General features: G+C 40.6%; 1 protein-coding gene across 2 annotated transcripts in view; it reads right to left on the bottom strand.

The window, feature by feature from the left end:
* Positions 1 to 15,020: 15,020 nt before the first annotated feature.
* The window catches only part of EPHA4 (EPH receptor A4), a 166,937-nt gene continuing 156,853 nt past the window's right edge, over positions 15,021 to 25,104 (bottom strand). The window contains exons 15-17 of one of the 2 annotated variants that reach the window (XM_007521123.3): positions 20,754 to 20,947; positions 15,640 to 15,795; positions 15,021 to 15,271 (exon numbers count right to left, since the gene is read on the bottom strand). In XM_007521123.3, the coding sequence (XP_007521185.1) occupies positions 15,157 to 15,271; positions 15,640 to 15,795; positions 20,754 to 20,947 (465 nt within the window). In that variant the 3' untranslated portion in view covers positions 15,021 to 15,156. Of the gene's footprint in view, positions 15,272 to 15,610; positions 15,796 to 20,753; positions 20,948 to 25,104 lie in introns of both variants that reach the window. The other variant, XM_007521124.2, reaches the window with a different exon arrangement.

Raw genomic sequence — 25,104 nt, forward strand, 5'->3', positions numbered from 1 at the left:
TGGCTATCTTTTCCAGTTCTACACAAAGCAATGTCTATATTCTACTAAGTTGATTTGAACTGGGTCCTCAGGTCCTAATTCTATTTTCTCCCAAGTAGTCATCAAGTTTTCTACAGCAGTGCTGTAAACAAAGAATTATGTCCAGGGCGACTGCCAGAAACAAGATATGTCAGGGGTCTATTACTCAGACAACTGGGAGCACTCAATGGCTCAAGGCACTTCCTCTGAAGGGAAAGGGTAAAATAACTGAGGCCAAAGCCCACAACATCAACATTGCTACAAGCCTTAATTAGGTTGTTGATTTAAGTGTGTCGTACATTTTTTTCATTGTCAAAATCCATTTCGTTCTTGACTCTGACTTAGAATAATTCAGACATCTTGTCCTCAACCATGGCTTTGTTTATACTGCTCATCTCATGATTTAAAGCCTTCTCTCTGCTATTGGAAAACTTGTGGGGATAAAGAAACTCTACTAACATGGCTGGTGGGAATGCAAACTGGTGTAACTTCTTTGGAAGGCTGTATGGAGAGCCCTGAAACAAATACAAATGACCTTAGGATCCAGCAATTCCACTCTTAAGCATTTATCCAGTGGACACTCAAACACTAATTAGAAGGGACATATTCACACCTGTGTTCATAGCTGCATTATTCATAATAGCCAAACAATGGAGGCAGCCTAAATGGCCATCAACAGATGACTGGCTGAAGAACTTACAGGATATATATTCCATGGAATACGACTTCTCAATTTAAAAAAAAAAAGATGATGTTATTGTGTCCTTTGGGATGAAATAGACAGAACTGAAGGTGCTTATGCTTAGCAAAATAAGTGTTGAAAGACAACTACTAGATGGTTCCACTCATATGTGGAATCTAGAGATCTGATACCTGTGAACTTGAAAAAAAACAAACAAGCAAACTGTTTCTATAACACTTGTGAGAACTATAGTGGTCATCTTTGGGAGGTGGAAGGATGTGAATACAGAACTCTGATGGTGAGTGTGGTGGAGAACTACACACTGTAATCTTACAATCTTGTAACCCACTATTAATTACAAATAATTTGTATTTATTTATTTATTTATTTATTTTCACCAGAGCACTGTTCAGCTCTGGCTTATGGTGGTGCAAGGGATTGAACCTGGGACTTTGGAGCCTCAGGCATGAGAGTCTCTTTGCATAACCATTATGCTATCTAGCCTCTGCCCCCAATTATTTTATCTTTATTTATTTGATTAGAGACAGCCAGAATTTGAGAAGGGAGAGACAGAGAGAGGAGACAGAGAGACACCTGCAGCATTGCTTCTCCACTTGTGAAGCTTTCTCCCTGCAAGCAGGGACCGGGGGCTCGAACCCGGCTCATTGCACACTATACCATGTGCTCTCAACCAGGTGTGCCACCACCCAGCCCCCAGATAATGTGTTTAAATCCTATGTTCCAACACTTTCTGGCAGGTTTATTTAACCTATTTATGTGGGCATTGTTGTGCCTTTCTGGAAAATGTGCTCAGGAGTATTTCTATCTTATGCTACTGTTCTGTTTAAATAAGCAGAACATAGAGCATGCCTGACATGTAGCTAGGTGTTCAGAAATGTTAGAAAGGTAACTAGAGGGTAGAGAATAGATAGCATAATGGTTCTGCAAAGAGACTCTCATGCCTGAGACTCACAAGTGACTCTCATATCTGAGGCTCTGAGTTCCCATGTTCAGTCCTTAGCACCATTATAAACCAGCGCTGAGCAGTGCTCTGGCCTAAATAAATAAATAAATAAATAAATAAACGTGTTAGTTCTGCTATTCTGTTTTAATTTGCAGGATGCTTGATAAAAGCCTTTAAGGTCATGTGCACTGGATAGATGTCAAGAGGTTAAGACGGTTGCTGGCATCTTCATTTGGAAGAGAAATAGCACTTCAATTCTCTTGTGTGGGATTCAGCTGTTCTATGCTCACTGAGTGGTTGAGGCAATCTACACTCAGAAAGGTACCACTTCTGTGTATAAGCACAAGACTGTGAGTAGAAAAATAGGAAATGACTCGACTATCCTCATGCACAAAGAGCAAAGCTTGTAGATAAATCTAATTCTGCAAGGTACTTCCCTGACCACCCCAAAGGTCATGCTACTCCTTTTGCACGTGGTCCCTGACTTCCAGTGATCTGACAACTGTTTCCACTTGGGTCAGTGGGAGGGACTGGCTTATTGAAGACTCCTAAAAGCTGGGATTAGGTTCATGCAGTTGGTTTCAAGCCAATGAGATAAGGAGGGTAGAAAAGCAAGCCTTCCTCAAGCCTAGCTATAAATCCATCAACACAATCACTCACATTCTCTTCCCCTGGGGGATGGCCTTGGACTCAGCATGTTGAACATGGCAACCTCACAGACAGGAAGAAGATTATATCCTTGAGTCATTGCTTGGAATGTTGCCAAGCCCAACTCATCTGGATCTTCAGAAGACTGGGATGTGAACTATAAAGCTTGAGTGCCTTATACACTGAGGATACAGCATTCATTTCAGAAGTTAACTTTGATTATCACAAATTATACAAAACCTCCTATTACACTACACTGAAATCAATATTGGAAAATCATTGTTGAGATTATGTGGAACACTTCTGGCACTGTTCAGCCAGTTCTAGAAAATATAGGGGGGATAATTTGCTGGTTGATGTGATGGATAATTCTTTAGACTCACTTCGTTATTTTATTTTTCTGAAGAGAGGAAAGGGAATGAGAGAAAGAGCTCTCAGGTCTGATCTGGGCCATTGGGTATCAAACCTGGGATCTTAGGCTTCCAGGCTGTGCTCTACTAATGGGATTCCTCCTGATATGATTTCTTGATTAACTTTGTATCAAACTGACTATGGGTTGCCAGGTTAACCACTATTTCTGGACAAGGAGGAGAGGGAGAGGATATTGTAAGGATTTTTTTTTAATTTTGTATATAGATTTTGTTAATTATTGACTATAAGTCATTTTATTAACTTTATTGCTGACTTTATCCCTACCTATACCCATCCATCCCCACTCTTGCATAATTTCATTTATTTTGCCTGTAAAGGGTGATATGATTTAGAAGCATCCAATTGCACAGCTATATACAAGATACTGGATACTGTACAGCAAACCATAACAAAAGGACTTTTCAAAGTTAACCCAATTAACAAATAATGTGATGATAACATTAACTAGCCATTGTTTTTTTGAACCCTAAGACAGCAGGAACCTCACATCTCCACTATAAAGCCCCTATTTCCACCAGTCCTGGAACCCTTGGATAGGGCCCACTTTCCCGTATGCATCTCCCAATCCAAACCAAATAATATTGCATCCACAGATCACAACCTAACCAACGCAACGATTGCCACCTCAACATGCTTCACCTCAGACTGTGTCCAGAGACTTCACATGTGGAATGACAACCCTTCAGCTTCATTACTCGGGTGAGACCTTTCCTTTTATAGTACACTCTAATTTCATCTCAGGTAGTTCACTTTCTAACAAAGTCCTATAACCTAGATATACACCAGTTTCTGTGAGAGAGAGCTTATGTGCACACGTATCCATAAACTACTGCAAAATATATACCTGAAAGCAGAAGTACACTAGAGTTTGCAGTGAGTACCTCCCTAACACTTCCTCTCCACTATTCCAAGCTTGGGATCCATGATTGCTCAACAAATTGTTTGGCTTCGTATGTTAACTCTCTTTTCAATCACCAGGTTCCAGATGCCACCAGGATGCTGGCCAGGCTTCCCTGGATTGAAGACCCCACCAATATGTCCTGGAGCTCAGCTTCCCCAGAGACACATCTTACTAGGGAAAGAGAGAGGCAGACTGGGAGTATGGACCGACCAGTCAACGCCCATGTTCAGCGGGGAAGCAATTACAGAAGCCAGACCTTCTACCTTCTGCAACCCTCAATGAACCTGGGTTCATGCTCCCAGAGGGCTAGAGAATGGGAAAGCTATCATGGGAGGGGGTGGGATATGGAGATTGGGTGATGGGAATTGTGTGGAGTTGTACCCCTCCTACCTTATGTTTTTGTTCATTAATCCTTTCTTAAATAAAAAAATTTTTTTAAAAAGGGTGATATGATTTATCTCATTTTATAGATACTAAATATAAGGATATGCCTATGTTTTAAAAATAATATCTAAAGTTGGTGCTGGTTAGTGCAATATTTGTTCTATAATCTTATGTTATGTAATAATAAAGGTACACAAAATTGAACTACATCTCAACCATGTGCCTAACCTCTATGAGAAACAGATAATAAAATAGTAAAAATAGATGCAGAGTAGATCTAGGATTTAGCAAAACAACTGACTGTAAAAGAACATACAATTAACTCTTCTGAATTGGTAGAAGTGGAGGCATTGTAATTTAGGGGGTAGGAAACTTAGAACCCCAAAACTGAAGAGTTGGAATCTGAAAGGCTGTCACTGTCAAAGTATTAGTCTTTTTTTTTTTTTTCTTGAGATCAGCTTTTGAATCAGTGATCTTTGCAAAACATCTTCCCCAGAGCTGGTGGCCTCTATCCATTATGACAGCATCTTCAAGAGAGCAATGCTTAGAGGAAGGAGGGATTCCCATCCTACCCACTTTTCTTGTCTCATAGTTGAGTTGGGCGATTCCATCTCATCGTCTTCCCTTTGAGTGAGATTTATGCCATTGGCTCATTGGAATGAAGTGGACTGTGAGCTTTCCTGGAGTCTGTATTTTGCAGACTGTGGGACTATGCACTTATCATTGTATCAGTCCATTGCTGAACACGTCTCCCTTGCAATTTTTTCTTATTCCAGAGAAGCCTGAGAAACACAGTTGACTTATCTATTTATTATTGGATACAGACAGAAAAACTAAGAATGGTGGGTGAGATAGAGAGGAAGAGAGACAGAGACACACATACAGCCTGCTTCACCACTCCCGAAGCTTCTCCCACCCCAGCAGGTAGAGAGCAGGGCCTAGAACCTGGATCCTTGTGTACTATAATGTGAGTGCTTAACCAGGTGTGCCATCACCTAACGCCCTACGGTTGGTTTTTCTATATATCATTGAACAATGTGTGTGTGGGAAGTTTGATGGGGCCATCCCAGGCTTAGTTTCTTTCACCTCAAAACTTAAGTTGTCAAATTACATATTAGTACTACCACTGAGTCTACAGATGCGTAAGTGAGAAACAAACACAGTGCAACAAACAGCCCATTTTCATTTTAACACCTGTATTTTGAAATGTCACTGTGACTCTAAACAGCTGGCATGTCGCTGTCTCTGAAGCCCTACTGATATTCAGGGCATCCGATAGTGCATTATAGTTAAGTCTCAAGTCTAGTTTTCAACTAACAACAACTAACAACGGTTTAACCAATGGTTAGTCGATGTAATAAAACCCTATTATGAAAAAAGCACTCCTCTTTAAAACTATGGCCCCTAATATTTAATTTTATCCAACACTGTTACAGTTACTTATTTGTTATTATTAATAATAATAATATTGTTTTGTTATGTGCCACTGGAACCACACAAATGGATGATTTTACTGCTCCCAAGCCAAGTTTTTTTTTCTTTTCTTTATTAAAAAAAAATCTGGGAGTCAGGTGGCAGCACAGTGTGTTAAGCGCAAGTGGCGCAAAGCACAAGGACCGGCATTAGGATCCCAGTTCGAGCTTCGAGCCCCGGCTCCCCACCTGCAGGGGAGTCGCTTCCCAGGCGGTGAAGCAGGTCTGCAGGTGTCTGTCTTTCTCTCCCCCTCTCTGTCTTCTCCTCCTCTCTCCATTTCTCTCTGTCCTATCCAACAACAACAATAATAACTCCAACAATAAAACAACAAGGACAACAAAAGGGAATAAATATATAAATATTTAAAAAAATAGAAAGAAAAAAATCTGCACAGAGAGGAGAGAGAGATCACCACCCTGCTCTCACCATCTGTGGTGTGGTGTTTCCACATGGTACTAGGACTTGAGCTCAGGGTTTCAGACTTGGTAGTGTGAACTTAAACTCAATTACAAATAAGCCTTCTATGTGCTCAGGTGTACACCCTAGGAAGGTGGGTCATCCACTGTCTTTTATTATTTTTAAACAATGTATTTACGGAGGCAAGATCTTATGTATGTGGGATTCCTTTCCAATTTCCAGGAAAGCTTTCTGAGTGGGTACAATGGCTGGACTTGGATGGTGAGCATGCCCTTGCCTGGTGAGCTATCTGTCTGGACTATATTATGTCAAGCCCTAGGGAGTGAGATCAGAGTGCTACTTAAATTTGGCATATGGCAGTGGTGGCAGCTGAACCCAAGACCTTGGGCATGTAAGTCTTGTTCTCTCTTTCTTTCTTCAATTATTTTAAAAAATATTTATTTATTTTCCTTTTTGTTGCCCTTGTTGTTTTATTGTTGTAGTTACTGATGTCATTGTTGTTGGCTAAGAAATAGAGAGAGGAGGGGAAGACAGAGAAGGGAAGAGAAAAATAGACACCTGCAGACCTGCTTCACTGCTCATGAAGCAACTCCCCTGCAGGTGGGGAACTGGGGCTTGAACCAGGATCCTAACGCCGGTCCTTGAGCTTCGCACCATGTGCGCTTAACCGACTGCACCACTGCCCGGCCCTCTTTCTTCAGTTTTTATTGCCCCCAGGGTTATCACTGGGACTCCCTGCTCGTGTGACAAATTCACCACTCCCAGCTGCTATTTTTTCCTCCTCTTAATGGTAGAGACAGAGAGAAACTGAGAGGGAATGGGGGAGATAGATGGGGAAAACCATACACCTGCAGCACTGCTTCATGCTCGTGAAGCATCCTTCCCATAAGTGGCAACCAGGGTTTTGAACTGGGGTTATCACACATGGTTCTATGTGCACTTTACAGGGTGTACACCAAGACCCAACCCCAAGTCCTGTGCTCTTAGGTTGAACTTTCTCCCCTGACCCTTCTAGTTTAGAAGGATGGTTCAGACTTTTCCCACTATCAGAACATGTCTATAAATGCAATTATTAGCATTTGCACCAAGTCTTTTGGGGCATTATTGGACCTCTGGGATCTCTGACAAGCCCTCAGTAATTTAGGGTTCTGAATTAAAAGTCCAAGGGAAGGAGGGGGTATCTGGTTACCTGAGATTAGCAGCAGAGATGTCCGCAAGAGTACAAAACTGCCTATGTGAAACCAGGCAGCTGTCACCAAAAACCTCCTGAAATAATGGCTGTTTGCAGAGTTCTGACTAGTGCTAGACCCTGATGGCATTTTACCAGACTGAGTCTTTTAAAGAAGCTTTTGACATTGTAATCACCATTCTACAAATAATGAGATGGGCAAAGGAAAGCTTGCCCTGAGATTGCATCGTCAGTAAGTGTCAAGCCAAGTTCACAGTCATAATTATAATGGGAGAGAGGATATGAACATCTAAGCCAGATTCACTAATGTGCTGTTCTCAAGGGTAAGGATCATTTAGAAGTCAATGTTTTTTATACTCCAAATAAGTACACTCAATTAAAAATTTAAAACCATTGTGTTTCAACCAAAGAAATGGCCACCAACTAGCAGTTTCAAAAGGCCAGACGTATCACATAAATGAGAGAAAAGAAACAGCTACATTCCAGTTTCATATATGGCAACTACTTTATTATTCTCAAATGCAAACTCTTTGCATTTAGTTTGCTATTTTACAATTTTACAAATCTAGGTATAAAAGACCATAAATAAATGACATAAGTTATGTGTACCTAAGGTTCATGAAGGGAAGAAAAATACCTTGACAAGTCAAAACAAAATAGAAAATCTATGTCTAGCTCAAGAGATCGCTCAAATTTTGAAACATGTATGAACCAAAGAAAAGTTCTGTTAATGTCTTTGCTTTTTTTTTCTTTTCAGTATGAACTAAATTATAATATGTCTTATACATTCTAATTTTAACCACAGTCCTTGCATATTCCAACATACTTGGAGTGATACAAAAAAATAAAGGCGCTCTTTACCGTGTATCAATGCTTGACGTTGCTCGGAGAATGTTAAATAAGTGAAACTATTGCTTCTAGAACTTTCCTTTACTGGTCAGAATTTAAGTATCTTCAGACAAATATCGAGGCGATCAGCATGTAACGGAATAATACACATATCCTTCACAGATTGAGTCAAGAGGTCTCAACACACACACACAGCAGCAGTGTAGAGAGAACAACTGATCCTTTAACACACCAGAATAGTTCGTTAAGATTGTTCAAAATAATTTGGGGCCAGCTGACACAAGGTGAAGTACTTGCTTTGGTGTAGTAGGGGACAGCTGAATGCTATGTGGTGAAGCTCTGAGCAGGACTTAAAAACAAGTTTTTGAGTTCACCAGGCCAGAACTCATGGGACTGGATACAATCCCTGAAGCTGGCCTCTGCAGAGAGGTGACCTGCTCATAGATTCATCCTCCTTCCTCTATACACCTTTTTTTTTTTTCAGGCATCAATGCATAGGCACATCCCTTTAAAAATATATTAAAGTCCCCTCCTGAGTTAGCTCTGTCACTCTGGCATAGTTACAAGAATACAATGCCATTACACCCTGTCAAAAATGTAATAAATATTTACTGATGAATTTCCCTACTTCATTAAACAACATAGGGTTCAGAATCGTGTTTTTCCCATTTGTCCCTGATTTGATGTTATAGCTTATATAAATGGTCACACTCCCGGTGACCATACTTTTAGAATAAACAAGGCAGCCACTCAGATTATGAAAAAAAAAAAATGGCAGTAAATTGGCTGGAGTTTGGTATACACGTCATATCAAAATTCAGTCTTCACACAACAGGCCTCAGATTCTGAAGGGCGGATGCATTTTTGACGGCCGAAGGAGTTAGCAACATGTTTATGACTGGAGAACTTTTCTTTTAAACTGGAAACCTGAAATAGCTTGAGGCCATTTAATCCCATTTAACTCTGCTAACCACAAGAGTTACTGGCATGTATTTTAATCTGTGACATCAGGAGACTAAGTATTAATCCAGGACACATCATCTCAAAGCTGACACATGCTCATCTCTGGAAGTACAGGAATTGCATATATTTGTTCTCATTCAACAAGTCCATTTACGCAGGAAAACAAAGGCTACTTGTATTCCATTGGGGGTTAACAGACAAATTTCATTCCCTTCTCTCTCTCTACCCCCATCCCCGCCACCCCTCCAAGAAACTGTTGATTCAGATGAATTCCATCAGAATTTGCAGTTTGGGTGATGAGTTGTCACTTGAGTGGATTTATATTCTAAAACCACTCCGCCATTAAGGTGGAAATGTTTCTATCAAAGCTGGAGGGTTACTTATTAAAGTTAGTGTGGCAGCTACAAAATGTACTTATACATACAGGACATTTGAACAGTTCCAGGTTCCTTAGGTCTTCCTAAGGGGATGGGCCTGATCTCTGGACCCACTATCTCATGTGGCTTTTCATCATGGAACTGGTGAGGAACCAGAACCCTCCAAATGTAGCATTCCACAACATTCATGGGCAGTTTTAAGCATGAGGCCACACACATACACACACACACACACACACACACACACACACACACACACACACACACACACCCATACACACACTCACACCTATGTACACACATCAAAAGAGATAGTCAGCTCATATTTAGTCTAGGAAAAAATATATTTATATCACTGCAACGGTACACCCTGGGTAAAATGTGACTTCAGCAATGTGTATCATAGGCAGCTCCTAGGAACTGGCTTCTGTTGTGTGTTTGGCGGCACCAGAACTGGTGTCCATAGTGAAACCTGTCGCCTTGGGTCACTGGCGGCCACACCAATGACGGGAATGAGATATGGAAAGACATATAAATAAAGCCACAAGGGGTTTGGGAACGAGGGCTCTGCAGAGCTGGTGCCATGGCACAGGACAATCCTCAGTGCCAACTGGAGATGTTGAAGCTTGAACACTGACTGTTTCTTTCACTGGGACAGGGGATTGAAAAGTCACGGGTTGGTTCTTTCGCGATCAGGGCATTGCTCCAGGATTGGGGCAGGCTAAGGAGCAGAAGAAACACATTTCAGAAGGAACAGAGGAGGGTGTGTTCTGTTTTCTTCTCTGGGCTTTGTAGTCAACAGGAAGGGCTGTGAGGCCGAGATAGCAGAATTGATTCCCTGGAGAGAAAAAGAACAAGACTTTAGACGAAACACCAGCCCATACTGCCAACCAGTTGTCCTGCTGATATTTTCGGGAAGAATCAAAGTATATAGACTCATACGGCTCAGAATGATGTGCTCTGGGGGGAGAACATACTTTTTACTTTTCTTCCCTGAAAAATGATAGCTGGACTCACACACAATATGTTTATCAACAGCTTAATTATAACAACTGTGAGGAAGTCATTATTTTTTTAATAGTAAAATTTTCTTTTTAGGACAGGAAGAAACAGAGAGAGGAGGGGAAGACAGAGGGGGAGAGAAAGACAGACACCTGCAGACCTGCTTCACCAACTGTGAAGCGACTCCCCTGCAGGTGGGGAGCCGGGGGCTCGAACCAGGATCCTTAAGCCGGTCCTTGTGCTTTGAGCCACGTGCGTTTAACCTGCTGCGCTACCGCCAGGCCCCTTAATAGTCAATGCGTTTACATATAGAGAAAGAGAAGCATTCTAGCAGATACATTCTCAGGGTTTGAACTTGGGACCACACACATTTAATTCTTGTATTCTACCACTGAACCACATGCATTTCACAGGCCATAATTCTTATACTTCCTGTATGGAAGAGGATATTGAAGAACTGAGAAGCTTAAAGAATGAAGTACTGTTCTCTAAAGTCCTTCAAACTCTCTGCTTACAGGGGTTCATACCAGTGCATCTAAGTCTTCCCAACTATGAAACAATAACCCCATAAATAAAAACAGGAATAACTAGATAAGTCTTCTGGATAGATAAAAATCAATTGCCCCACTCCCATCCCACCCCTGACTTCATACATCCATTGAAAGTGGAGAAGTGGGGCCTGAGTGGTGGCAGTTGACTCAAGAGAGAGCACAAGTCCTTAGTCCCCCCCCCCACACACACACATCAGGGAAGCTTCAGGAACAGTGGAACAGTGCTACAGGTTCTTAGCCTCCTTTCTTCTTCTTTATCCCCCCCTGCAGGATTGGTTATTGCTGAATAATTCAGTGCCTGAATCCACTGCTCCTGGTGGCCATCTTTTTTTTTTTTCCCATTGCTATTGCTGGATAGGACAGAGAAAAATTGAGAGAACAGGGGGAAGACAGAGAGGGGGAGAGAAAGACAGACACCTGCAGACCTGCTTCACTGCTTGTGAAGTGACTCCCCCCACAGGTGGGGAGCTGAGGTTCGAACTGGGATCCTATGTGTTCTTAACTGGGTGTGCTACCATCTGGCCCCGTCCTATTCTACTTTCTGACTTCCCCATTTGAGAGGGAGAGAGAGAGAGAGATAGAGAGAGGAAGAGAGACAGAGAAAGAGGGAAGAGGAATGGCCATAGAAGCCGCTGAGTTGTCCTGTAAGTGCCAAGCCCCAGCCATAATCTTAGTGGTAAAACAACAAACACATGCACACACACACACACACACACACACACACACGGACACAGACACACGGACACAGACACACAGGGACATGGACACACATGGATGCTTTATCTCCAAGGTCCCCGGCTTCTGAACCTCGCTTAACCCCACTCTGGCACAATGCAATGGGATTTTTGGGTTTACAAGTGAAAAACAGATGATTAACACTTGGGAAATTTGGGGGGGGGGGCAGGGAAAAGTACATCTTTCCTCTGGGAGTGTGTTTTATGTCAGAGTATTTCATATATACTTCAAACAACACCATCTGTTAAGAAGGGTGTAATTATTACAGTCTCATTATCATTTACAGGTGGAGGAACTGAGTTATAAAGAAACCTGAAGTGTATTTCCTAGTGTCAACATCTTGGTTGGCATGAATATCTCCAGCTGATTGGATTGAGGCCAGTCTGGCTCCATGCCCTGGGAAAAGATGCAACATTCCTAGTATCCCTGTATTTCTTCTCTAGAAAGCAGAACTTTGTGGAGTGAACCACTTTTCCTACAACTGAATATTATTTTGGACACTTGAATAGCCTCCTGTTGGTGTTTCCAGTGGCTTGGGATACACATAGATATATTTCTCCAAGTATTTTTAATATTTATTTAATATTTTATTTACTTACTTGTTTATTAGATAGAGACAGAGAGAAATCAAAAGAGGTAGGGGGAGATAGACACCCACAACACTGCTTCACCACCCGTAAGGTTTCCCCCCTGCAGGTGGGGGCCTGGCGCTTGAACATGGGTTCTAAAGCATTTTAACATATGCACTCAAGCAGGTGTGCCACCACCCAATTCCAGGATCTATTTTATACCTTTATTAAAAGGCAAACAATCTTGAAGGAAACATGCTTTTGTATTTCAGCTTTCTTCTGATCTAATCTTTGCCTGATTATTTCATTTATAGTAACCAAATGACTATATTATCTTTTTAGCACTAACTTACAAGGATATCTGAAAACAGATTCTCTTTTGAAATAGTCAGCTTATAATATGCTCAACATTTCAGATAATAAGCTCAAGACTTAAGCGGTTGACTGTAAGAAAGTCAGACTTTAATTATGCCACTTAAGTCATGTAATTCTGTTGCTACTCACAAGAAGGCACCATCAAATTATCTTATTTAGACTGTGGGGATGAAAACTACAATAAATCCACATAGGCTTCTGAAAGCAAAACTATATTTACTAAGCAAATATTTGTAAAAATGTTTATTATTTTTGGATACTGCAGAGAGGAATTGAGAAGGAAGGGGAGAGTGAGAGGAGAAACAGAGGCACCTACAGCACTGTGTCTAGACTTGTAGAGCTTCCCCTTTGCTGTTGGGGATTGGGGGCTTCAATCCACATCCTTGCGCTTGGTAATGTGTGCATTCTACTAGGTGTGCTCCTGCCTCATCAGTCCCAGGAAAAATAATTTTAATAGTAAAAAATCAACCTTTAGTTCACTTTTCTATTTTTCATGTATTTTAATTAATGAATCAATTTTGAATGATGCTAGAAAACTTGAGAGGGAGAGATGTAGAGGAGAAGGGATACCTTATCACTCATGAAACTTCCACTCCTGCAGGTGGGGTCCAGGGCCTTGTGTTTGGTAACATGTAATTACTGGACAAACCTTGCCATTTTTTTTTTACATGAATACCCAGGACTCCCTAGACTTCAATAAATATAGTGATAAAATGACGACAACAACAAAACGTTGGAATGGTTTAAAAAACAAATTTCACCTTCCTTCTAAACAGAGATGCTTTTAAAACCAATGTTGCAAGAAGGTTTTTACTAAACTGTCATGATTCAACAGCATCAAATTTAGCATCCTTCACTCTGTAAGAAATAGCTTTCCGGAAAAAAAAAAAATCAAGGAGGGGAGAAAAGGTCATTAAAATCAGTGGATGTCCTGTTGAACAGTGATAAAAATGGAATAGTTTTAAGAAGTTGAAAATCCAGCCAGTCAAAAAAGTTTGACCATTTGATTCAAGGAAGAAATAAAGACAGTTAATTCGTTTGTTATTTCTAGAAGAAAATCCCAGGATTGAAATAATAACATCTAAGACTAATGGGCCTGATGGGTCCAAAGCAGGCTTTTCAGCCGGCTACCTTCTGAAAACAAAAACATCAAGGTGAGTCCCATGTTTTACCACTCACATCTAAGTGAGGAGACCCTGGTTGATTCTAGATGGGACAGAGGTTACTGAAGCATGACAGAAAACAAGACTAATGGAAAAAGACCCTTCAAAAATCTCTCAATGGGAGCAAACTCTTCCAAGGGAGGTAAAAAGACCCAGTGTGGCCAGAGCTTACTGCCTGATACCCAGAAAGTGCTCAGTACGTTATTGGTGGTAAGAATAAATGATACCAAAGAATAGGAGGTATCCTGTGTGTTAGAAAGAAGTCATTTGACATCTAGGCACCATCCTCCCCAATTCTACCTCAAACAGCTTCTAATTCAAGTCTGGCAGGAACAGGGAAACCATAACAATTTAGTTTTCTCCCAATCTCAACAAAGGTCAAAAATCTTGAACAAACTCAAACTACCAGGTAGATGTGGAAGAATATGTACTGCTCAGTGTATCCAATAAAGTCAAGTTCTTTCTTTCTTTCTTTCTCTCTCTCTTTCTTTCTTTCTCTCTTTCTTTCTTTCTCTTCCTTCCTTCCTTCCTTCCTTCCTTCCTTCCTTCCTTCCTTCCTTCCTTCCTTTCTTTATTTCTTTCTTTCAGTAGTCTTCAGTGGAAGACGACTGACTCATGGCTGACTGGTTCTCTGGTCTTACCTTATAGACTTGCAGATGCCTCTTTGAAAGAGGGGAGTGTGAAAGTTTCCCACTTAAGATTGTCACAATCCACTATCCATAAGGTAGTTATGATGAGTTTGTAGAGCCCCCAAATGTGACTTAACACGGCACAGCCCAGGCTCAAAGAAACAGACTTCATTTGTTGTCCAGTTATGGGGTGTGGTGCTTGAGTTTTATTATTATTATTTTTAAAATCTACTTTCCTTTTCCTTCCAGCCCCTCTTGTCATCACAATCACCAGATGGGCTGAGCACTGAAGAAACAAGACGACTGAGTCAGGTGGTATCTTGGTATTCCTCCCCGTGCCCCCATGGTATGCTCTAAGGCATACAAGCTACAGCTGAGTCTTACACTATGTTCTTGGGCCTGGTCTTCATCCCAGCAAAAGAAGGGTGTCTGTCACTTGTGTCCCAAATAAAGCACGATGGTTGTAATTCCAAATGAAGAGAAGAGCCAAGGATATCTCAGAGAAGCCCAAAGACAGCGTCAAGACATGGAGGCGATGTTCTATTTATATAGGTACATGTATCTTACAAACTGGTGATGGACGGAAGTACTTGGGAGAAACAATTTGTTCCAGGTCAAATTCAAAATGGCGTTGTCGTGATCGTTTCTGCAAGCCCCATAGCTTTAGCAAATCGGTACACCAAGCCGATGTTGCAGAGATTTCTTTTTTCTTTCTTTTTTTGTTTTTCTTTCATTTCAGAGGGCGAAGACGAAGTAAAAAAAGTGCAGTTCTTCAATTAAAGTGCATGGATGAGGTAAACTAATTTCAAGAGTTTTGAGTTTATTCAGTACTGGCTCAGACAGGAACCATTCTACCATGGATCTGCTGCATTTGGGTTCTCATTGCTTGGACATTGCTCAATATCTTATTCTGGTGTGTAGCAGCTGTGATACCAATTCTTGCCAGGTCACTGGATGAGGGTGGGGAGAGAAAAGCAAAAAGAAAAGAAAGAAAGAACTAGTCAAGGGGACTGAGAATCTCTATTCTGGGTTTCATGCAGACACACAAATTTGAATAAGCCACAATTAACAACAAGGCAAGTGTGTTAAAATGATTAATTAAGCTATTTAATGCAACAATGTAGGTGCTGTCTAGAGGCTGGGGTAAAATTATACTCAATCAAAATGAAAGGCATTCCAGGGTTTTTTGTTTTGTTTTGTTTTAATGAGAAGGATGAATATGCAGCTCAAAGCAAAGAATAAAAAAAAATAAAAATAAACACGGAAAATACTATGAAATCTAGATTTACCCTTTCGTGTTACATCGCTGAGTACTTACTCCTGGTTCATGTGTACTACAGCCTCTAGTGTGGTATAACCAGCAGCCGTGAAGTTATCTTTATACCGGTCCATTTTAATGGCCTGGAGCCAATCACTCACGGATACCACAGCAGAGAATTCAGGGGAGCTTGGATCCAACAAAGCAGTGTTGGGCCTGCAAACAGAACAAGGAAGGGGAGGCAGGAAGCTGTTAGAGAGGCAAGACTCAGGTCAGATTGCCTAAGACACACATGGGGGTATGGGAATTGACCACTACAAGCAGGATTCTGATGAAATACTCTCACAAGTTTTTTTTTTTTTAAATTTATTTTTGGTCATAAACCTGTTAAGGCCAGTATCACTTGCATTATTTGTTCTCAGCTCCACTTCCTGCATTTGGTTCCTGTGAACCTTTCAGGGCACTAATAATCAGGTCCTGTTAGCATCCAGCCTGGGGTAAAGATGGGAGAGCCCTTTGGCTGGAACCTGTTCAGTCTTTGCAGAAAACAGTCGAGTCCACGCCAGCAGCAGCAGCAGCGGAATACTGCAGACTGTCACTCGGCAGCTATGGAAACCCTAGTGAAGTATAAGGAAAGGAGACTGTGGGTTTGCAACCTGGCAGACTTGATGGAAGAGAAGAAAGCAGCAAGCGTTCAAGTCCAGCATGCTTCCAGCCAGGTTTGAGGCAGGTTCAGCGCATTCAAACAAACGTGAGACAGCAGGGAGTTAATCCCCTCTTTAATCAAGCCAGACCTAACCTGCACGCGTGCCAAGACCAGCAAAAAGAATGGCCACTTTGATCACTGTTTGGACTGTGGGATGTGCTCCTCATATTCCCTTGCTGGGACTCCTAAGTAATTATTTCAACATATTCCAAGCACATCTCATTCAATTATTTATTACTTTACACTTTTCTTAGGGCAGATGTTTTACATGAGGTCTTTGTTAAGAATGACAGTGGTTCAAGGTTGACATGCTGCCATTTCTCACGATATTATGGCCATCTTCACAGAACTATTTAATAACTGCAGCCCAGGAGGCAGTGTAGTGGATCATGTGTTGGGTTCTCACGCATCAGGTTTCAAATTTCAATCCCAACACTACATGCGCCAAAGAGATGCTCTGGTTCTCTCTTTTTCTCATAAATAAATGCTTTAAAAATGCTTAATAGGGGGGCTGGGTGGTAGCACATGGCACAAAAGCACAAGGACTGGCGTAAGGATCCCGGTTTGAGCCCCCAGCCCCCTACCAGCAAGGGGGGAGTCTCTCCTCAAGCAGTGAAGCAGGTCTGCAGGTGCCTTTCTTTCCTCCTCTCTGTCTTCCCCTCCCCTCTCCATTTCTCTCTGTCCTACCCAACAGCAACAACAACAACAACAACAACAATAACAACAACAATAACAACAGGTGCAACAAGGGCAACAAAATGGGAAAGATAGCCTCCAGGAGCAGTGGATTTGTAGTGCTGGCACCAAGCTCAAGTGATAACCCTGGAGGCAAAAATAAATAAATAAAGCTTAATAATCGCAGGGTACAACTTCTCAGAGTATATTTACTACCTTTACTATAATTACCTTTGTAACAGCTGGATTATAATTTCTTGAACCTCCCTTTACTCTTAAAAAATTATTTATTATTGGATAGAGACAGAGATAAATTGAAAGGAGAAGGGGTGATAGGGAGGGAAAGAGACAGAGAGATACCTGCAGCCCTACTTCACCACTTGTGAAGCTCTCCCCCCCAAAGGTGAGGACCAGGGACTTAGACCTGGGTCCTTGTGCACTTAATTAGATGTGCCACCACCTGGTGAACCTCCTTTCTTTTAAAAATTATAGGATAAAAAGAAAAAAAAGAACAAATAAATTACAGGATGTGGTTGAAAGTCAACATTTTGATGAAATTTTCATTCTAAGACTGTTGCTTGAATACAAAAATTTAAATCTTAATTGTATTATCACTACCAACAAATTCCTTTCTTGCAAAAATAAAATCTAATCAATGTAATGACTTGACTTAGCAGTAATCCAATTGTATGTTTTCACTTAAATTTTCATCTAAATTATTTTGACTTGCATTATTTCCATGTTATATAAATATTTTTAACAAAGACTTGTTTTAGCAAACCATTTCCCAAGGGAAAAAAAATCAGCAGATTTTTATGGCAAGAATAAACATAGTTTGATTCTTTCACTTGTTTTAAGTCACTAACAAAAATTAGCATGTAAAACTTTAGATTTTGGGTTAGCACTGGGTGTTTATCAATAAAAGCCATCTTTAGACAAAGATAAATAGTTTGGATTAACTTCTAGCCATAAGCCAAGGACCCTAAAAGGGCATCACATAAGCTGTTGGTCACTGACAAAGTCAAAAGCCCTTAGGATGAAAATATCCTCACTTGATTATCAATTAACTGCAAGGGTCAGCCTCAAGCTTGTTCTGGAAGTGTTTGTACTTTTTGGAGAACACCATGACATTTATCACATTTTCTGCTGAATCACATACCATGTTATTACATGGTATAACTAGCAAAGCTATTTAAGTAACACTGGTGAGAAAAATTTAGAATGAAGACAAGTATATCTAATAAAGTCGATTTGTTCTGCTGTTTGAAGCCAGGCACACATTATACAATCGAAGTAGGCCACACAGAGATGAAATGGGAAACAGAGATGAAATACATGGGACAAGATCCAGAAGTTGAAGAAGGTTTGCCAAAGACATTAAACTGCAAAGACATTAAACTCATCAATTCATGCTTTTGGAGAATCCAAGAACAAAGAATAGCCCAGAAGTGCTAAGAGTTTTTTTTTTTAGATCTCTAATTAGAATACATCTATATGTATATATATAGAGAGAGAAAAGGAAGGAGGAAATAATAGAGAAAAGGTGAAAAGGAAAGAGAGAGAGATAGCCGTTTCACTGATTATGAAGTTCTTCCCCTGCAGCTAGAGAATGGGGCTAGAAAAGAGTGCTTGGGTATACTCAGCAGTACACACAAACACCCAGTACCTTCCAGTCCCAGTAGAAGACAATTTTAAAAAAGTCACACAGCTACCAAGTGTCAGGAGTAAAATGTAAATTCAACCTAATGCCATTTCAGAAGTTCTTAACCAATGAGCTCTGCGCAGTGACTAATGCTAAGCAAGAGAAGCATTTCGGTCTAGTCCAAAATCTTTTTCCTACATTATAGTAACAGCTGTGTTCCTTCTATTCATGAACTTCTGGCTGAGTCTTCAGGAGAAATATTGAAAAAGATTATGACAGTGATGCACTCAACTGGAAGGGCATAGATAGAAGGGAAAATAACCTCTTATTTTTAATTCAGAAACATGATGAAAGAATTCTTAAAAAGTGTATACTCTGCAGATGAGTAGAAACCTCCATTTGAAGAGCTGACTCACCTGGTCTTACTGTCTTTTCAAATAACTTACCAATTAAGAACAGTCTAGAAAATTGAGCAATGTTATGCATGTGCAAACGATTGTATTTACTATTGAATGTACAACATTCATCCCCCCCAAATAATTAAAAAAAAAAAAAAAAGAACAGTCTACATTCTTCTAGAAAGGACTGCTATCAAAGGATGGGGAAATTTATGCCCATAAACCTTGGTGTCTTTATAGAGAAGTTCTGATTGATATGCGTTTTATCTTCTGTCTGAATTGACCAAATTCTTCCTTTTGCTCTTTCCAGTGAAATAGCTACATTAATTGCAGGTCATTTTGTCATCAGGGTTTTTAAAATCCCTCCCAAATATTCACCCATGCCTTGTTCATCTGAGACTTGGTTCCTTCTACTTTCAAAAGACTCAGAAAAGAGCATCCTGATGAACTGAAATATCACAGACTTTATAAATACATTCAGCATGAAGAGCTGCCCTCTATTACTCCTTACTAGCCAATGTCTCATTTCTTTTTTTTTAATTTTTGTTTACATTTATTTTCCCTTTTGTTGCCCTTGTTGTTTATTGTTGCTGTTGTTATTGCTGTCATTGTTGTTGGATAGGACAGAGAGAAATGGAGAGAGGAGGGGAAGACAGAGAGGGGGAGAGAAAGACAGACACCTGCAGACCTGCTTCACCACCTGTGAAGCGACTCCCCTGCAGGTGGGGAGCCAGGGGCTCGAACCGGGATACTTATGCACTTATGCTGGTCCTTGCGCTTTGCACCACCTGCACTTAACCCACTGAGCTACACCTGACTCCCGTCTCATTTCTTTTTTGAAATAGTCTCCAGTGGCCTTGATCATTCTCCAAAAGTATTTTACATCCTGCCTGTTTCCAAAATGTTTAGCTCCAGCATCATAAAATAAATAATTTAGTTTCTTTAAAAAAATATTTTGACTCTGTGTATTACTTTTTTGTGGTATTGGGGCCTCACACATGCTTCAGGGCTGACTTTTTCATTCTTTTTTTTTTTTTTATTTCAGGCAAAAAGAGAGAGATGGGGAAGACAACAACACTGCCCTCTCCTACATCTTTTGTTGTTGCCACTGTTGCTTTCTTTCAATTGTCTATTCAGAATCCTACATGATGTCCTCAAGGTAGTGTATTTGTTAAGGAGTCCATTGACATTGCCCTCATTATTACTTACGAAAGGATTTTTGTCTTTTATGGTTTTTGCACAGGAATTATTTCTCAAAGTATGTCACTGGACATGGTTTTCTTGTTTAATATTTTATTTCAATGAGAGCAAGATATATAGGGAAAGGTACCAGAAGACTAAATTGTTCTATAGTGGTGCCAAGAATTGAACCCAGAGCCTCAGAGCCTCAGGCATGAAAGTCTTTTTGCACAACCATTATGCTCTCTCGCCAGCTCCTCTCTCTGTATCTGTGAAACTTTCCCCAGCTGCTAAGATGCTCCCAGGTGCCTGAAGCACAAACCCTTGTGTATAGCAAACACAAGTTCTATTTTATGCCTCCATAGACACTTTAGAACATTTTTTTTTCTTGCTATATTTTTGAGCCTGACTTGTATCAGGTAATTGAAAATGATAAGCCTGGCTATCATCAATACTCCACTAATCGAGAAAGAAGCCAAGCAAACTGCACAGAGCAGAAAGAGACAAGACATTAAAGTGAATCGGTCCTTGCAGGTTGCCCCTCATCCATCACCGTTAAGCAAGCATGGCTGACCTGGAGCTCTCAGAGCCCGTTCTCTTCAGACTGTTGGGGTTGCGGATGAGTTTGTCCAGCATGTTGACAATCTGCCCGAATTTAGGCCTGTCGCTCCTCTCCTTCTGCCAGCAGTCCAGCATCAGCTGGTGCAGTGCGATGGGGCAGTCCATGGGAGGAGGGAGCCGGTAGCCTTCCTCAATAGCTTTAATCACCTACAGGAAAACAGAAGGAGATGTTCAGCCACCAGGCAAGCTCTTACGAGAGGCTAAGCTTCCTGGTGGGCATGACCTTTGTACATCAAGTCAAAATTTGAGAATGGGAATAGCTCCAAAACCTTTCCAAAAGCTGAAGCAGGACCTGAGCATGGCTGGCACATAGGAAGGACAGTGACCATTCTGGGGTGGCCTCAAATGGGAAGTTATGTCAACCTGAGAGTCATGCTTGGCTATGCCATGGTGGTTAGAATCCCGTCAGAGATATCAACAGTGTGTTGGTGTGTCCTTCAAATGACATCTCTGCCCAGTCTGCTCCCTAGCAAGGCCTAGCAAAAGAGACACTTTGTGCTGAGGAGATCCCTTTGTTCAGAGTAGCCCCCAAAATGGAATTCTCTTTGTGTCATTTCAAGTCTGTGTTCAGTCCCTCATAATATAAAGAAATAACTTTAAAATAAGGAAGTGATTGTTTAGAAAATTTCATTTTCTTACAACTTTGGGGGTGTTTGCATTTTATTATTATTTATTAACTTATTTATTGGATAGAGATAGAGAGAAATCAACAGGGAAGGAAGAGACACAGAGGGGGAGAGAAAGAGAGACATATTCAGCACAGCTTCAATTCCCATGAAGCTTTCCCTCTGCAAGTGGGGACTGGACACTTGAACCCAGGTCCCTGAGCATTCTAACACACATACACACACATACACACACACACACAAAACCAAGTGTGCATTGCCTAGTCTCAGGTATTTACACTTTATTTATTTACATTTTAAATTTTCTTCTTCTCCTTCTCCTCCTATCAGAGCTCTGCTCAGCTTTGGCTTACAGTATTGCAGGGAATTGAACCTGGGAGTAGGAAGCCTCAAGCATGAGAGTCTCTTTGCATAACCATTATGCTAGCTCCACCCCACCCCAGATGTTTCTATTTTATAGAAACCTGTATACACTTAAGGAAAGATCTAATGGGAGATGGTAATTGTCCCATTTTCCAGAGACATAAATGAGTCATTCAACACTCCTTTAATACCCACTTATAAAATCTGTCTTCACTGGTATTAACAATATTTTTCTTACTGCTTTTCTCTGGCCTTGCCTTCTTCAGGGAGTGAATCCTAGTCACGAGTCATGCCAAATATCAAGAGGAGAATTACTTCATGGTTTCTTTGCTACTCATCAGCTTTGAATTTCTATGAGATTCTGGCGATGGTGTTGCTTTAGGATTTTGAAAGACTGAATTTCTTTTCTATTTTTTCCCTCTTACCAGAGTTATAGCTGGGGATTAGTACCATATGACTCCACCATTCCTGGAAGTCATTTATTTGAGAGAAAGAGAGAGAAAGAGAGAGCTACAGCACAACAACTCCACCTGTTGTGAAGCTTCCCCCCACCCACCCGCCAGGTAGGGTCAAGAACTTGAACCTGGGTCCTTGAGTTTGTGTGCTCTACTGTGTGAGTCATTACCTGAGCATGAAAACTTTGATTTATTTACTATTGGACAAAGATAGAGAAAAATTGAGAGGGGAGGAGATAGAGGAGAGAGACAGAGAGACACCTCCAACTCTGCTTCACCACTTGTGAAGCTTTCCCCTTGCAGGTGGGGACCAAGGGCTTGAACCTGGGTCCTTGCACACTGTAATGCACGCATTTAACCAGGTGTGCCACCACCTGACTCCTGATTTTCTTCTTGCCCCCCTATCAGTTCCTTTTATTTTCCTTTGGTAACCAAATCAGAGTTGCCTTGTAAAGCAACTAGCAGCTGCAGTCATTTCAATGCAGGTGGACCTATTTACTGACTAACAATTGGTTAATCTGTCTGCGAAAAGTCAGGTTTTTTTTTTTTTTGGGGGGGGGGTTGCCAACATCCTGTTATATCAGTCTTATCTGAAGCTCCTATTCTATTTATTTCTGGCAATTATCTCAGGCCAGTTTGATCCTTTCTATTATCTTTCCAGGTGCATATTATTGACTGTAGACTGTAAACCTGACAAAAATATTTTACATCGAATTGATGAGAATTCAAGAAGAATTGGGCTGATGCCAGGGTCAAACAATTTGTTATCCCCCCCTCAGACTTTCTAGTATTTTTTTTTTTCTCTTATTAGCTTCCTATCCAATGGCAGCTTGAAAGAGGCCTTTTAGGTTAACAGAACATATCTTCTCACTTATACTGACACATGTTTGGGGGTGGAGGGCTGAGGATTATAACAAACAACAAAAAAAAATCTTGTTAAGCTCGACATATTTTCAGCAGTTACTTTAGCTCCATTCAACATATGCCAAATGAATGGTACTCATGAAAGAAATGCTCCAGTTATATTTCCTATTGATTCCTAGTCCACACACAGTCCGCCATGGAGACAAATGTATACATACAAGAGATCAATAACATTTGAGGGGAGAGAAATCACTTCAGATGCTTTTCCAATGGGTAAAATCAGACTAATAAAAGCTAAAAACAATGCAAACTGTTCTAATGTACTAGAGAAGCTGTAATATGTCAAAACTACCAGACTGAAAATATTTAAGATAGGAAACTGACAATACTGTTGGATATTTTGCTCTTCAAAAGACAGTGGCTCATGACTCTCAAGGGAAAGAATGAGAATCAACTATCCATTGATCAAATCAACAAAGATGACTTCCTCACTTAAGCTGCTTCTTTTTGTGTCCCTAGCCTCTAACCTGAAGCCAAGCACAGCTACAAGAATTTTCTTGAAGGGATCTGTGCACCATAACCACGCCGAACCGCAGATTATACACCTTTCACCTCTATAGTTTTTCCCAGCCTGTAATTATCTATCAGTCATGCTAGCTGCTGCCTCTTTTCCCCATCTGTTACGCGCCTTCCTTTAGAAAATACAGACTATCTAACATCAACACTACCTTTCTTCTGAATATGGTTAGAGATTTTTTTTTTCTAACCCCCACTAGACATGGAGTGAATCAGTTTCTCTAATGTTCTGAACATTCTTTAGTGGATAAGATACCCCCTTATATATAAATATAGACAGATAGCTATAGAAATAATAGTCAACCCATATCTGTGAACGTGGGAGTACTACTGTTGCTCCCCATGGAGGGAGTGGGGATATAGAACTCTGGTGCTGGGAATGGTGTGAAGTTAGATTCCTGTTATAATTTTGTATATCGACATTAAGTTGCTCATACAATTAAAATAAATAATAAGGTACCTACTTAAATGTACCTGGCTCTTAATTTCGTGGCCAAAGCCTCACGATTTCTTATTTTAGAAAAAGGCAGTGGATTAGGTGGCATTTGACATCAAAGACTTTGTTAAAGGAGTGTTTGTGAAATACAGTTAATTTATTGGTAAAACGCCTATCAGGTAGTTACAATCTATACAATTCTTGTACCTCATCCATAAAAAAAAAAAGGAAAATATAAAAGGAGTCATTTTAGTTATTTATTTTTTCTTCTCATTCCCAACAATTCTAGAACTAGACTCTTCACAAAATTAGCTAATAAGTGTTGCAGGGAGGTACACTGGTCTAGCCCTGCTTCCCCCCACATTACCCCCCCCCCCCGTTTCTCACTGGAGATGTTTGTAATTAAATTCTATTACTCTGGAATCTTATTAGTGTCATTATTGAAAGCTTTTCTGAAATTGCAGGCATTGTGGATACCCCTTCTGAAGTAGTCCAGATGGTACATTTAAAGAGATGGGCATAATTTACAAAGGGTCATTTAGTGAAGCTTTATTTTCAAGTCCCCAAGGGGCAAGCTCTAATTACAAAGATGCCAGCTTTTAAACATTCACTTTTTTTTCTCTCCCAACCAGGACCCTCTCATGTCAATTCTATCACATGTAAAATATGTGGGGATTTGCATCTCCTTGGGTTTCCTTGACATTCAAAATTTAGCTTTGTTTTGGTATGGATTTGAAAGTTAACCAAGTCAAAGCACTTTAGTCTATCAGCGATCTATCTATCTATCAATCAATCTATACATCTACTTCTTGTTTTAGGCCAGGTAATTTTGGTCCTTGAAACCTGACATCCTGAGATTTAGATAGATTACCACATCTGCACTGAGAATCTTGAGTTTAATGTATCATCTGGAACTCAGGGCTCACTTCATCATGCACTCACAGGAAGCTTCCCGCACCTCAGCGGAAAAGCATATTATTCAGA

This window comes from Erinaceus europaeus, chromosome 7 (assembly GCF_950295315.1).
Source record: "Erinaceus europaeus chromosome 7, mEriEur2.1, whole genome shotgun sequence".
Classification (NCBI taxonomy): domain Eukaryota; kingdom Metazoa; phylum Chordata; class Mammalia; order Eulipotyphla; family Erinaceidae; genus Erinaceus; species Erinaceus europaeus.